This window comes from Hyperolius riggenbachi, chromosome 3 (genome assembly GCF_040937935.1).
Source record: "Hyperolius riggenbachi isolate aHypRig1 chromosome 3, aHypRig1.pri, whole genome shotgun sequence".
NCBI lineage: Eukaryota > Metazoa > Chordata > Amphibia > Anura > Hyperoliidae > Hyperolius > Hyperolius riggenbachi.
In genome coordinates, this window is record NC_090648.1 from 239,392,156 (window position 1) to 239,405,037 (window position 12,882).

General features: G+C 41.8%; 1 protein-coding gene across 2 annotated transcripts in view; it reads left to right on the plus strand.

Annotated features, from left to right (window-relative positions):
• The window catches only part of EXOC4 (exocyst complex component 4), a 552,305-nt gene that overhangs the window by 505,012 nt on the left and 34,411 nt on the right, over window positions 1-12,882 (plus strand). For both annotated transcript variants that reach the window (XM_068276025.1, XM_068276024.1), the window contains exon 17: window positions 1,128-1,287. In XM_068276025.1, coding sequence (XP_068132126.1) covers window positions 1,128-1,287 — 160 coding nt within the window. The remainder of the gene's footprint in view (window positions 1-1,127; window positions 1,288-12,882) is intronic.

Sequence of the window (12,882 nt, forward strand, 5' to 3'; positions counted from 1 at the left end):
CATTTTAAAGCTCTCTTTCTCCTCTTTCTGACGACATCTAAATCGTCACCCTACGCCTTTTAGTTTTCTCTATTTTCGCGATCGAAATTGCGGCCGCAGCAATTTCGATCGCGAAAATAGCGAAAACTAAAAGGCGTAGGGCGGCAATTTATATATCATTAGAAAGAGGAGAAAGAGAGCTTTAAAATGATATCCATCTTTCCATAGTTTCTGCACTGCTCAGAGTCCCTTTAAAGTGCACATTAGTTTGTGCGTGCTAGTGGACGTGCGGGCAGTGTTGCTCGGATACCCCCCAATCACGAGTTCGAGTAAATCCAGCCACGGCAGAAATAGAAATACGCCATTGAATTGGAGCTCTGGATTTAACTCTGATTTCAGCCGTGATTACATGTAGAATCCATGATCACGGCCGTGATTATGGATTTGACTTTAACGTTAATAGCATACATGCTACAATCACCAAAAGTGCATGGATTATAAAGGTGATCAGTGGCTACAACTTAAAAAAAAATTCAAAAAGACCTCATAGTTTTTGAGAAAATTGATTTTAAAGTTTCAAATCAACAAAGTATTCGTGATTTAAAAAAATGCCAAAACCCGCCGAGTTAGGTGGTTAATAGCAAAGCCCCCTTACATGATATAAACCCCAAATTTGCAGGATATGTTAAGTAGAATAGTGAGAACAAGGCCCAAATTTTTTTTTCAAAAGACCTTATAGTTTTTAAGAAAATCGATTTTCAACACTGGACGTTTTAAAAAGTTGATTGGTCCATTAACAGAGACCAAGGGAAAGATGAGGTAATGGGAGAGACTATTGTGGCAAACCTGCCTTTTCTTGTCTGAAAATTAGACTTCTTATTCAAGGAGTGATTACAGGTGTCGGTTGTACCGAGAAAAGAAACAGACAATGCACAGAGGCATGTGGATCCAGTAGGAGCATACCACAATGCTTTCCTTAGGCAGCTTTGCCTCTGGTCAGGTGTATGTTAAGCTTTTATACCCTCAATCAGTGGTGTGTTGATAAGGAGGTGTTCAATCCAAGGCTATTTTTGAAGGTTTGACAAAGAAAGGGAGAACACTATAGATAACAATAAAAATCAGAGGCTCACAGTTTATATTTTCTTTAGGTCTTGGTCACCTCATTTCATGCATCCTCATTAATGGTGCACAGTACTTCAAGCGCATTAGTGAATCTGGGATCAAGAAAATGTGCCGGAATATTTTCGTTCTGCAGCAAAATCTCACCAATATTACGATGTCCCGTGAAGCTGATCTGGATTTTGCAAGGTAATTAACAACTTTATATACTTAGAGTGATGGTAAGTAAATGACTCCACTTCTCTTTATAGTTCTGTTTATTTGTGTTTTCAGGGTCTCCTAAGCATGGTTCATACAGCTAAGTGATATAACATCACCAGCACTGTTCATTGATGGCCAGTGTCTTCCCCGGGTTTAAAAGGATTAAAGCAGTCGTTTTAGGAACCTTCTGATATGCAGGATATTCCAACTAACAGCTCTTGACCCAGAGAGGCAGCATAATTTATGGAGCAATGCATGCATCTTGTTTAAAAGGGCACCGGCTATAATAGCTGGTGCTGGCGCTGCCACTCTGCAAACTGCGGCTACAAATAGTGGGTTTGCATACTAATAGCCACTAGGGATGATCATTGATATGCAAATACTTCCAAGTTAATGCAAATTTATGTAAATTATCTTGCATAAGCAAGCAATAATATATGCAGCTTGAAAATAGACCAATCAAGTCTCACCCAGGTTTAAATTGATTGGTCTAATTAATTGGTCTAATTTCAAGCTGCATAGATTTGCATAACAATGTACATACATTTGCATACATTTTGAAATATTTGCATATCATTGATCATCCCTAATAGCCACAGTTGGCATAGAGGCTAGTGAGCCATCTTTTACATTGGATGTGTCTTGATGCCAGGGGTTACGGTTTGGTGCCCATGAGGTGGGGGGTTAAAATTAGGTGCGGGGTTGGTTGAGGTTTGTTGTTCACAAGGAAGGAGGGTAAGAACCAGGGTAGGGTTATGGTAAGGTGCCCATCAGGGGGGGTTATGGTTAGGCACCACCAGGACAGGGTTTTTGAGTGAGAGTAGGGAAAAGTTAGGTCATTACAATATCAGTTGTTATTACCAATATTTTACTATATGAATGAAGAAGTAGAATATCGTTAAATGTACCAATATTTTGCTAACGCTATCCTGTGCCTTTTTAACCACTCTCCTTTATCAAATGTATGCATATTTCATGTTTATTTTAAATAAAAAATAAGTCAAGTATCAGATAGTGTAAAACTATCAGTACTGATATCATACATAATAGAAATGAAAAACGCAGCCATTTTTTTACAGCAACAAGTTCAATTTGTATAAATACTGCAATACAGTCACAGAAATGCAATGAATTCTGCAGGCCTACACTTGCCTACATAGGTTGGCACTGGAAGTGGGGTAAATCCACCTATCCCCAAATGATACCATGTTAAAAGCAACAAACCAGCGTTTAAACTATTCAAGATTGGTCCATTGAAATCTTGAGTTATTTGGCAAAGAATACCAGAACATTTAATCAACATTTCAGGCTGCTAGCCCAGTCAGTGGCACCTGAGCTTAGATGAGACGATAGTAGAATATCTGTAACATTTCTAATATTCTGCTATCGACATTATCTGGTACTCAAATTTGCAGATGCCTTTTTTAGATGTACAGTATACCCCACTGGGAGCAGTGGAAGATGGGTACTTGGTAGCAATGCCACATATACTGAGTGTTTAAAAAAAGCACCACAAGCAATCTTTTGATGTCAATGTCCACTTTATAAATGTGTACAGCAGTCATATGTCTCTTATTGTTACTGCATCATGTTCCCAATGGATGTATAAGTGCTATGCAAATGACTGAACCAAACATGGGCGTCAGTTGTTATGAAGTAGCAGCAGATCGGCATTATGAATGTTTGTCATTGCTTTCATGTGAATGAGCTCTTCGTCTGACAGGCAGGATGCATGCTCAGCTCTACTGAACAACACTGTGCAATGGAGATGGGAGAGTACTGGTAGACTCTTGTAGCAGGACAATATAGTAGCAGTTGGTCTAAAACGGCAAATCGGCTGAATCTGTCTTGGCCATACAGATCATAAATAATTGATCCCCATTGTTATATCTAAATTACAACAGAAAGTGTGTGTGTGTGTGTGTGTGCATGTGTGCATGTTTATAAACATTAGACCAAAATGCCAATTTGATTTATCATGTTTCATACTTTCATAATCCTATTCAGAGTAGCCAAACAGGCTATCAAACACTTGCAGTGAAACTTGTTGACGCTGCAAGGGTGTAAATACTAGTGGCAAATTGGTAAAGTAATCGACAAACCCATTCTTTTTATGAAGCAGCAGCAGCAGACTTGCTTCTATTGATACTAGATTTCTTGGTCTGCTGCCTCATGCTGTATGCTGAAAGTGCAAATAGGCAAAGCTTTGCTGACAGCTCAAGAAAATGGGTTAACAGTGTTCTGGAAGCCTAGACCTGATTATGTGTATACAGCAAAATCTGCAACAATAGCTCTTAAATTAATCGATGTTCATAAGGAAAAGTTACGGCCATTTCCATGGCACATAACACAGCATTAACCACTTGAGTACAAAATATAGGCCTTTACAGCACAGAAGTGCAACCCTCGCAGGCAATGTTCTGACAAATCTACAAACATGAAGTACATTTTCTTCATTTCAGAAACCAAAATGATTATTCCTTGAAGAGGTTTTTTTTTTCTGATTATGTATTATAATTTCAAGCAATGAGTAGTTTTTGTTATTAGAATAATTCATTTAAATGGACTTGTGTAATTTGAGAACATTCAAAAGTGGATCCGTTTTATCTTTTTGTTGTTTATTTATGAAAACATACAGTTTTACACTGCCGGAATCAGTAGATCTTCCAAGTAGCAGATAGTTACAATTAGGCCGGTTGCACAGCTAAGATTAGCAGTGCAAGCACTGCATCACACCACATAAATCAGCCTTCATATGACTGTGCACCATGGTGCAGTGACCAGGTCATATGCATAGCACTGCCCCCGGCTAGTGACTTACTACCTGCTCGGCAGGACGTCACTGGGATTACTGTCGGTCCATGCATGCGCGCCTCATCTCACCGTGCTCCCGTCATGCACACTTACTGCATCACCCATTGACTTGCAGTACTGCATAATCTGTGCGGTAGGCACGCATCATGCAGCAATGCACCGCAGCCTTTGGGTCGGCATTGCAGCGAATTGGATACTTCTGGCACACCGCGTCACATAGTGTGAAGTGTACAAGTCTCAATAGACTTGCATGGCCCTTGCGGCGGGGAAGAGTAGTGCGGTGCAATGCAGTGTGCAAGAGGACTTAGGCTAATTTCACATGGGGAGTTGAACGGCGTGCTTGTTTGGCAGGTTCAGTTCAACTTCCATTGAACGACTCTCAGCCTCATGCATGTCAGCATTTGACGTGCAGTGTGGTTACCCAGCAGCAAAGAAACCCATAATGTTGCATCTGAACACAGCCGCACTTAGGACTGACTCAGTGCAGTTGCTGCCTCTCAACCTCTTGTTCCAAGTCCTAGAAAGCATCCAGTCAGTGCACGGGTGCAGCTGACCGGTGGCAACTGCACCGTCTTTAGTCTCTCATGTGAAAAAACCCTAACCAGTTCTATAGGCTATTTATTAGCGAATGGTAGACTTAAAGTTAAATTTTATCTTTGTTGAGAAAAAAACATATCAAGTAGATATTATTTAATATTTATATAACGCTGGCATCTTTCTTAGCACTTTGCAGAGTATAGTCTTGTTGCTACCTGTGCCTCAGAGGGGCTCACAATGTAATCCCTACCACAGTCATATATATTCCCATCATAGTCTAGTGGCAATTTTTAAGGGGAGACAATTAACTTACCTGTAAGTTGTTGTTGTTGTTTTTTTTATCCACTAGTGTATGCCTACCTGTATTTTTTTCTTTCAAGTTCACCTAAACATTATCAGTCTTGTAATTCTACCTATTGACATTTTTAGAGAGGTGTTTATTTACACCTAGGTACCCCCATTCCTTTGGTCCAGCATCTCTCCTCCTGATGCTGGACTGGAAGTGATTGCCCCAAATTGTGTGCCACCATCCCTTTACTGTTGGCACAGTATGTGCAGCTAGGTAAGCTTTTTATGCCATCCTGAATTCTTCCTTCAGACTGCCAGCATCATGTATTTCTCCATAGAATGTGTTTCCACTTCAAAATCCAATGCCGTAGCCATTCTGGCCAGTAGAATTGTGCTTTAGTGGACTTAGCCTTGTTTGCAGAGGTTCAGCCTTAGCAGTCAAGTCCATGAAGCACGTGTTAAACTGTTCCTGTTGCTGCCTGAAGCAGTTTTAGAACTCAGTAGTTATACTGCATTTAATTGGGCAATTTTTACATGCAGCATACAACTTGTAGCAATAATTTGGACAATGCCGTTATGGAGAGAGTTGAGGAGATGCGAGTGGTAGTTTAGCTGGGGTTGTGCAGGCTGTGTTTATGCGGCTTGATTCCGATTTTCCCTGAATGCTATCAACACACAAAGAAAAACGCAGCATGCAGGACCAATTCAAAATCGTGAATCGTAATTGCATATAAAATCGCATCGGAATCGCATGTAGTGTGGAAGAGGCCTAACACTTCACCATCAAGAACTGTAGATCTATTTTATCACTTCACATAACGGGCTTGATTCACTAAACCGTGATAACTCAAATATCACACCTTATCAAAGATATCACACCTTATCAAAGTTAACATGCCTTATCAGAGAAGCATAGCGAGCGCTACGAACCCGCAGGGGCTCTGGACAGGACAAGTGCCATTGCCAATTAGCAGGCATAAGTTTGTAGCGTTCGCTATGCTACTGTAATAAGGCGTGTTAACTTTGATAAGGTGTGATGTCTTTGAATAAGGTGTGATTTTTGAGTTGTCACGGTTTAGTGAATCAAGCCCCACATCTGCCATCGTAATAGTATCAGTGTTTCAGTGGTTCCAGGGACTGTCACATGAGCAATAAAATCACCAACATCTAGTCACTGCGTGTAGCACCTAGTTGCTGTGACTAGTCAATAGCACTGGGTAGCTGTGTTTAGTAGAAGCAAAGTCTCTTGTGTAACATGGTCCTGAATGTTGTGGCTGATCCATGTGTAGTGCTGATATCCTTTCCTCAGTGATGTACAGGGAACAATAACATCACTCACTGTCCCTCAAAGGGATGCTGAATCTAGTGGTATATTAAGGTTCCATCTCTCGTTCTAAAATTACACATCTAAATGATAAATACTGTTTTCTTTTTCTGTATTGCATATTAGCATACTGCATACATTAACAGCAGATAGAAAATATGTTGTTTTTTTAATCATGGATTTGGCTTCTAAGGCAAAGATTAATAAGTTTGCTTTAAATGATCATTAAGAGCATAATCTATTGCAAGTGGACATTTTATTGTCTGTTTAAATAATACACAACAGTCTTGACCTTAGTACTTTGTGTAGCACAAAAGGCGCCTACCCTGGGTGCAGCTGCCAAATCTCATAAAAGGGGGGGTGCTAATTGCTGCAGTTTGTCTTGTTATCCCTCAGTGACAATGTGTCAGGAGTTGTATGTACAACAGGAAATGAATTATCCATAGGACAGAAGCCTCTGGAAGGGAAACCCTGCCGCTTGTGTTAATGAAAGCTGTTCCACGCATGTTCAGTCGCTGTGTGTTCCAGTCATATTCAGAAATGCTGCAGAATGCCTGCCGCCTCTGACAGGAGCAGAGAGAGCAACACAAGATTTCCACAACACATACCTTTCACTAAATGGAACCACAACAACAACCCTGACACACTTTATAAATGTACTTGTGCCTAAAGCATTTAAAACGGTTTGCTCCAGTTTTCTTTGCATTGTTTTTGATTAGTTAACTGTATTTTTTTTAAACACTTTTGAATATGATAGGGTTATTTACACAACTCACTTCCCAAACAGTTCTCTGCTGCTTATATAGAGCCTGCAGGCTGCTTGTAAGCCAATCAAGAAGTGCACATACACATGACACCTAGTCTGCAGTGATTGATTCAAACAGAAGCTGAGCTACTCAGCTAGTCATAGGAGAGGGTTTCAGTTGCATATAGACAATGGCTATATGGCCAGCAGGGGGCACCAGCGTGCAGGATATACCCTCTCATCTGCCCCCCTCCTAACTAAACTGCATGGGAATCTACATTAAAATTTAAAAACAATAATGGTGCACAAGCCAGCCTGGGGCCCCAGGAACTCTCACTGCCCGGGGCCCCAGAACCAGCATGCAACACCATATGTGAGCGCAGCCAAGCCCTGGATCTGCCACACCCAGGAGCTTGTCCCCAACTGCTCTGAAACTTACCAAACACACAGGAGAAACTCACTTCCCAAACAGTTCTCTGCTGCTTATATAGAGCCTGCAGGCTGCTTGTAAGCCAATCAAGAAGTGCACATACACATGACACCTAGTCTGCAGTGATTGATTCAAACAGAAGCTGAGCTACTCAGCTAGTCATAGGAGAGGGTTTCAGTTGCATATAGACAATGGCTATATGGCCAGCAGGGGGCACCAGCGTGCAGGATATACCCTCTCATCTGCCCCCCTCCTAACTAAACTGCAGTTTAGTTAGGAGGGGGGCAGATGAGAGGGTATATCCTGCACGCTGGTGCCCCCTGCTGGCCATATAGCCATTGTCTATATGCAACTGAAACCCTCTCCTATGACTAGCTGAGTAGCTCAGCTTCTGTTTGAATCAATCACTGCAGACTAGGTGTCATGTGTATGTGCACTTCTTGATTGGCTTACAAGCAGCCTGCAGGCTCTATATAAGCAGCAGAGAACTGTTTGGGAAGTGAGTTTCTCCTGTGTGTTTGGTAAGTTTCAGAGCAGTTGGGGACAAGCTCCTGGGTGTGGCAGATCCAGGGCTTGGCTGCGCTCACATATGGTGTTGCATGCTGGTTCTGGGGCCCCGGGCAGTGAGAGTTCCTGGGGCCCCAGGCTGGCTTGTGCACCATTATTGTTTTTAAGGGTTATTTACACAAACATGTAAGAATGTAACCTTACCAAATAAATTGTAATTAATTATAAATTATAACAAAATACTCTTTCCAAATGTGGGTTCCTGAAATGTCTAGTGGTAGTGAAAGACATTAATACATAAAACCTCAAGGTCAACTTAAGTGGAATTAAACTTATGACATAAATAATTTTATCTATACTCTTACTCTTAAAAATAACTTTAATATAACCTTCATTTTTATGTTATGTTTAAAAAAGTAGATTTATTGTTTTGTCTCGGCCCAATGACACAGTCTGTCCCGTGTCTCAGAAAACTAAAATATATGAACTATTGACCTTTTTTATCCATCCTCTGCACTAAGGGACACTGTAGTCGAACTGGGTCCTGACTGGAAAGAAACTGTCAGTTGCACAGTTGAATATTAACTCTTTCAGACAGTGAAAGAAAATGAACACGGCATAGGTTTTTGTAGGCTTGCCACTTTACATAAACGTGTCTGTCTCATCGTGTCACATGTCCCTTAACCACTTCACCACTGAGGGGTTTTACCCCCTAACCACCAGAGCAATTTTCACCTTTCAGCGCTCCTACCATTCATTTGTCTATAACTTTATCATTACTTATCACAATGAAATGAACTATATCTTGTTTTTTCCGCCACCAATTAGGCTTTCTTTAGGTGGGACATTATGCCAAGAATTATTTTATTCTAAATGTGTTTTAATGGGAAAATAGGAAAAATGTGGGAAAAAATTAATTATTTTTCAGTTTTCGGCTATTATAGTTTTTAAATAATGCATGCTACTGTAATTAAAACCAATGAAATGTATTTGCCCTTTTGTCCCGGTTATAAAACCATTTCAATTATTTCCCTATCACAATGTTTGGCGCCAGTATTTTATTTGGAAATAAAGGTGCATTTTTTTCAGTTTTGCGTCCATCCCGAATTACAAGCCCATAGTTTATAAACTAACAGTGTTGTACTCTCCTGACATAAATATTTAAAAAGTTCAGCCCCTAAGGTAACTACTTATGTATTTTTTTTAATTGTACATTTTTTAATTTTTTTTATTACAAAAAAAAAAATGGGGAGTGTGGGAGGTAATGAGTTAATATTTTGTGTATAACTAATTCATTTGTATGTGAACAATGTTTAGGGTGTAGTTTTACTATTTGGCCACAAGATGGCACCAGTAACTTTTTGTTTAATGCGACCTCCAAGCGTCCTTCCGGACGCTTGGAGGAAGTAGTAGGAGGCTGGGTACGTTTTTTTTTTGCACAATGATCGCGCTGCTTAGCGGAAAAGCAGCGGATCATTGCGGGGCTTAGATCAACGAACAGGAATGGATTTTCCCGTTCATTGTTCTCCGGGCGAGCGGCCGGCGGCGTGTTTACCCGCGGGAATGCGCGCTAGAGCGAGCGGGAGCACGGGCAGCGGCGGGAGCGCGGAAAGTACGGATTTCTCCGTCCCTGGGGGTTAAAGGATGGAAAAAGGGACGGAGAAATTCGTACGGGCGGGGGTAAAGTGGTTAAAGCTCAAACCCACTACTAGCCTTTTCTAAGTGCTAGTGATTTCAAAAGCTCTTGCTAATGCAATGCTATGGGAGATTTTTATAAAATCACATCGCTCAAGTGGGATCACACCCATAGTATTACATTCGCAAGAGCTTTTCCAATCGCAAGCACTCAGAAATGACTTACGGTTCCCCTTCAGGTCAATCCGTGTCTGCATAAAGGACCTGCCCAGTAAAAAAAAAAAAAATTTAAAAAAATAAATAAATAAAAGTGCTCACATTGGAATTAACAGTATTTTTGTAATACGTGTTTAAAAGAACCACAAAGTGGTATGATAACAAACTAGATATGTAATTACATTAACCACATAGCTGTTCTTTAGAAAATAATTGTAGTGTCTCAAGTCAGACACAAGGATATTATTTACAAAACTTTGTTGTCCTTATGAGCTTTACGGTTTGTCACAAAGGTGGAATTGCATGAGGCGCTAGCTGAAGCCTATCACAGCCGATCGCTTTAATTGGCTGACGAGGAGATGGTAGGAGGGTGGAAAAAATAATTTAAAAAAATAAGCTTTTGTTTATAAAAAAAAAAGAGAGAGAAAAATATTTGTAAAAAAAAACAAAAACATTGGGGGAGCGATCAGACCCCACCAACAGAAAGCTCTGTTAGTGGGGAGAACACAACTCACTTGTGTGCTGAGTTGTGCGACCCTGCAGCAAAGCCTTAAAGGGAAGGTTCAGGGACGCTGTGAAAAAAACAAAAATCCAAATCCTCCAAATCAGTAGTTCTGAGCCTGCGCAGTACAGCCCGGAGGACGTCCGATGACGTCAGCGCGCACCAGTAAGCCGCACATTGGAGCGCAGAAGAGCCCGACCTGGCAGCCGGCCTGGCCAGGTCGGGCGCGCCACCGGAGGAGACCGGGAGCCTGCGGAGCCGCGACGAGGGCACCTCCTGCCTGCCACGGGCTGGAGGAAGCCCCAGGTAAGTGGATTTAGATTTTTATTTTTTTCACAGCATCCCTGAACCTTCCCTTTAAAGGAATCGTCAGGCACAAAAAAAAAAAATCAGCGTTACTCACCTGGGGCTTTCTCCAGCCCCTTACAGCCGACTGACCCCTCTGCTCTCCGCCGCCGCCCCTGCCTCCTTGCATGGTGCAGAGGATGACCTCGAGGTCGTCCTTACTGAGCCTACATGAAGCGCCGCTGTCAATCATGGCCATGCCGCGGCACACTGCACAGACATAGTAGTTCTGCACCTGCGCAGTGCGCCTTGGACAACGGGTCCTTGATTGACAGCGGCGCATTACACAGGCACGGTAAGGGCGACCTCGAGGTCGTCCTTTGCACCGTGCAGGGAGCCCATGACGGCGGCGGAGAACGGAGCGGCCAGTGTGGGAGAGTCTACTGCAAGGGGCTGGAGAAAGCCCCAGGTTTAAAGCTGCAGTGGCCCAATTTGTGAAAAATTGCCTGGTCTTTAGGGGGGTTTAAGCCTGTGGCCCTCAAGAGGTTAAGGACAGTTCAGTGTTACCGGATTGCTTTTTTATACCTCTTGTTGACTTTAGGGGCAAGATTTCCCTGCAGTAGTCTATAGCTTTTTTTAACAAAATTTATTAACTAATGTATTACTCACTCATAGCCAAAAGTTTACATTTTAATTATTTCACAATTTACTATACACAGTTTGTATTAGAGGAGGTGACCTTATCATTTATTATGTTTTTATCTACAATAGCTGTATAGGATGGGGAATTCTGATGAAGGATATTCCCTTGTTGCACCAGCCCAGCCAAAGGACAGCATACAATTCAGCTTGTTAGCAGCTTCAAGTGGATCCGAGATAAACTTTTACTCATTGCATAATTGTGTTCCTTTCATATAGTTTATAGGGCATTCCTAAAGCCAAATACTTTTTTTGTTTTGTTTTAAACAGACTCTGTAACAACATTTTCAGCCTTATTTATTTTTTCCTATACCTGTTCTAATGTGGTCTGTCTTATGCTGGATACACACCATGCGTTTCCGCGTTCGATGCCTCCGTCGATACGCGTCGATTCGATTATTTCCGACATGTCCGATTCGCGGTTCGATGGATCGTTAGGCCGATTTGCCATACTTTACATGGCATTCGACCTAAAAATAATCGAAATGCGCTCGGAAATGCTCAAATAATTGAATCGACGAGTATCGACGGACGCGTGCGACGCGGAAACTCATGGTGTGTATCCAGCATAACTGCAGCCTGTATTATCTCTGTTACATAATCTAATCTTCTTTCCTCTGACAGCTTTGTTGGGCTCAGGCACTCAGGCTGGAATCTGCTGCTCTGCTGTGATAGGATAGAAGCTATACACACCCTCTTCACGCCCCCTGCAGGCTCTGTGTGAGTCACAGACTGAGCTCCTCTCAGCCTATCACAAGCTTTTAGCAGCCATGTCTTTTGTTTGTAAACACTGCCTAAAACTTGCAATTACAAGCCAGGATCGCGGCAGGGAGTGGCAGAAACAGCACAGAAGGGCCCAGGAGAACATAATGAATAGATTGGTATGCTTTTTATTGTAAGAATTTTAGAGTACAGATTTTCTTTAATACTCTAATTCCCTATAAACTAAACAAGCCTCGCCCACAGCTTACCAGAGAACCAAGGCACTCAGTCCCAGGTAGCAAGGGCTTATGGAAGCTCAGTATGGGCAGGAGGAGTAGGAGGTTAGTAGCCAGAGATTTCAGAGGCAGAGCGGAGGAGGGCGTAGGACAGGGGAGTGGGATATACAGATCAGCTTGCCTGTATGTAATGTGACAAACAGACCATGGCTGCCCTCATTGTATCACAGGAATGAATAATCATAAACTGTTGAAGCTGTGTGCACCTATATTTGCTGTGTAAACTATCTAAACTTTAGATAAGATATATAGACAAGTTACTAGTTATAGTTAGTTTTTCATATTGGATCCGCTTTAACAAACCTGAACTTCCATTGTAGGATAAAACTGCGCTTTAAACATGAATTCCAGGCACATATAAAATTATTTTCCATTGAGAGTGAGTTTTATACCCTACTTCATTGCAGTCCCATTGTTTATTAATCCTTAAAGTAAAGCTGACTACTATGCTTCTGATTACACCTCTGCCTCAGCCACTACTTCCAGCCTCTAGTCCACTCTGCGTATACATTAATGTAAATGAGCCAGTAGTTGGAGGTACCATAGCATTCCTTTATGACAGGTCACCAGCAGAACCTCAGTGTGTCAGTGAGGTGGAGACAA